This window comes from Geospiza fortis, unplaced genomic scaffold (genome assembly GCF_000277835.1).
Source record: "Geospiza fortis unplaced genomic scaffold, GeoFor_1.0 scaffold387, whole genome shotgun sequence".
Lineage (NCBI taxonomy): Eukaryota > Metazoa > Chordata > Aves > Passeriformes > Thraupidae > Geospiza > Geospiza fortis.
The window spans coordinates 196,730-199,682 of record NW_005054546.1 but is presented as its reverse complement, the minus strand read 5'-3'; the positions used below and the strand labels follow the sequence as shown (position 1 = coordinate 199,682).

At 59.1% G+C, this 2,953-nt stretch overlaps 1 protein-coding gene across 1 annotated transcript in view; it reads left to right on the top strand.

The window, feature by feature from the left end:
• The window catches only part of MEF2D (myocyte enhancer factor 2D), a 61,854-nt gene that overhangs the window by 57,912 nt on the left and 989 nt on the right, over positions 1-2,953 (top strand). Inside the window, exons 10-12 of the mRNA XM_031063970.1 lie at positions 1,024-1,150; positions 1,244-1,360; positions 2,712-2,950. Coding sequence (XP_030919830.1) covers positions 1,024-1,150; positions 1,244-1,360; positions 2,712-2,950 — 483 coding nt within the window. The remainder of the gene's footprint in view (positions 1-1,023; positions 1,151-1,243; positions 1,361-2,711; positions 2,951-2,953) is intronic.

The window sequence follows — 2,953 nt, the reverse complement described above, 5'->3', positions numbered from 1 at the left end:
ACAGGTGGGGGTGCCCAGGCAGAGGTGAGGGTGCCCCAGGTACAGGTGGGGATGCCCCAGGCAGAGGTGGCAATGCCCAGGTACAGGTGGGGATGCCCAGGTGGGGGTGCCCCAGGCACAGGTGAGGGTGCCCCAGGCAGAGGTGGGGATGCCCGGGTACAGATGGGGATGCCCAGGCACAGGTGGGGATGCCCCAGGTACAGGTGGGGATGCCCCAGGTACAGGTGAGGGTGCCCCAGGCCCATCTGGGGATGCCCCAGGCACAGGTGGGGATGCCCAGGTACAGATGGGGATGCCCCAGGTACAGGTGAGGGTGCCCCAGGCACAGATGGGGATGCTCAGGCGGGGATGCCCAGGCCCAGGTGAGGGTGCCCAGGCAGAGGTGGGGGTGCCCAGGCCCAGGTGAGGGTGCCCAGGCACAGGTGGGGGTGCCAGCTGCCAGGTTTGCTTCCCCAGCAGGGCAGGAGCTGTGTCTGGCTCTGTGCATTTGGCTGGAGGGGCTCTGGGGGTCTCAGGTGTTCATGGCCCTTCCTGCCATGGCTGGGGCACTTGGGGGTGTTGTGGAGGGGGCAGGTCCTGCCAGCAGCACCCTCTGGGTGGAAGAGAAGGGGATTTGAGGAGGGAATTGGATAGAAGGAGGGAATTGTTCACACTGAGGGTGGGGAGGTGCTGGCACAGGTTGCCCAGAGAAGCTGTGGCTGCCCCATTGCTGGAGGTGTCCCAGGCCAGGTTGAACAGGGAGCAGTCTGGGATGGTGAGAAGTGTCCCTGCCTGTTGGACTAGGTGGCCTTTAAATGTCCCTTTGTTGATGCAGTGTTTGGTCATAGCTTGAGCAGGATCTCAGAGGTCTTTTCCAACCCCATTGATTGTGTGACTCCAACGCAAACCATGCACACAGGAGCTGTGTGCTCTGGCCACAGACACCCCTACACTGTGTGTTTGTGTCTCTGGTGTGTCTCCATCCTCCCTCAGTGCTCAGGGCAGGTTTGACCTGGAATTGACTGCAGGGCTCCTCCTTTGCAGATTATCAGCTGACGAGCGCTGAGCTCTCCTCGCTGCCGGCCTTCAGCTCACCTGGAGGGCTGTCCCTTGGCAACATCTCTGCCTGGCAGCAGCAGCAGCAGCCGCAGCAGCAGCCGCAGCAGCAGCCGCAGCAGCAGCCGCAGCAGCAGCCGCAGCAGCAGCCGCAGCAGCAGCCGCAGCAGCAGCCGCAGCAGCAGCCGCAGCAGCAGCCGCAGCAGCAGCCGCAGCAGCAGCCGCAGCAGCAGCCGCAGCAGCAGCCGCAGCAGCAGCCGCAGCAGCAGCCGCAGCAGCAGCCGCAGCAGCAGCACCTGGTCCCGGTGTCGCTAGGAAACCTAATGTGAGTGACACCAGAGGGAAATGGGCAGTTCCTCTGGGGGTGCCACACCTGCAGAGCCCCAGGGAGCTGGGAGAGCCCCCTGTGCTCTCCAGACTCGCAGTGCCAGGCCCTGGTGGGTCCGTGTTCCTGGGGGCAGGAGCTGTGTGCCCAGCACAGCTGTGGGGTTTGGGCAGTGCTGTCCTTGTCACTCTAAGGGTGACCCAGAGTCCCTGTGCACAGCTGTGGGGTTTGGGCAGTGCTGTCCCTGTGGCTCTAAGGGTGACCCAGAGTCCCTGTGCACAGCTGTGGGGTTTGGGCAGTGCTGTCTGGCTCTAAGAGTGACCCAGAGTCCCTGGCTGGGCACTTGGTGATGCTCCCAGAGCCTCATCCTGCTGCCTGTCCACTGTAGGATTGATCCCTTCACTCACCTGGGGGGAGCTGAGAGGAGGCAGTGCTGGATGGGATGGACATTGCAGGATAAGGTGCCTGCAATTGTGCCCTGCTGGTATAGAAGAAAGTGGCTTTTAGTATTGCAAAGAGATTGCAGGGCAGAAGATACAGGCACTTGCACCTTAGAGCAGGATTTTTGGTGTTGATCTGCTTTTACTCTGGAATAAAGCACCCACACAGAGTCAGATAAAGCTTTAAGCCACTTGCCCATGATCACATTGAGACCATGGGACAAAGAGAGGCAGGAATTGAAGAGGGGGGACCAATGACTGCCCCAGCCACTGAGCCAAAGCCACATTTCCACCATGAAGGGATGGATGGATGGATGGATGGATGGATGGATGGATGGATGGATGGATGGATGGATGGATGGATAGATGGATGGATGGATGATGGATGGATGGATGGATGGATGGATGGATGGATGGATGGATGATGGATGGATGGATGGATGGATGGATAGATGGATGGATGATGGATGGATGGATGGATGGATGGATGGATGGATGGATGGATGGATGGATGGATGATGGATGGATGGATGGATGGATGGATGGATGGATGGATGGATGGATGGATGGATGGATAGATGGATGGATGATGGATGGATGGATGGATGGATGGATGGATGGATGGATGGATGATGGATGGATGGATGGATGGATGGATGGATGGATGGATGGATTAGATGGATGGATGATGGATGGATGGATGGATGGATGGATGGATGGATGGATGGATGATGGATGAATGGATGGATGATGGATGGTAGTGTGTGAAAGTTCTGAATTCTGTGTACTGGAGGCTAGAAGGCCACCAAAAAGATAATAATGAGAGATTTCCCATTATTTCCTCCTCCATCTTCTTCTCCCCCTTCCTCCTCCTCCTCCTCCTCCTTTCCCAACCTCTTCCCCCTGACCAGACAAGGGAGTCACTTATCCCACACCACCACTTTGACTGTCAACACCAACCCCAACATCAGCATCAAGTCGGAGCCCGTGTCGCCCAACCGCGAGAGGAACACTGCCACCCCGCTCAGCACCTTCCCCCACCAGCCCCGCCACGAGCCCACCGGCCGCTCGCCCGTCGACAGCCTCAGCAGCAACACCAGCTCCTACGAGGGCAGCAGCGAGCGGGACGACCCCGCCCGCCCCGATTTTGGCT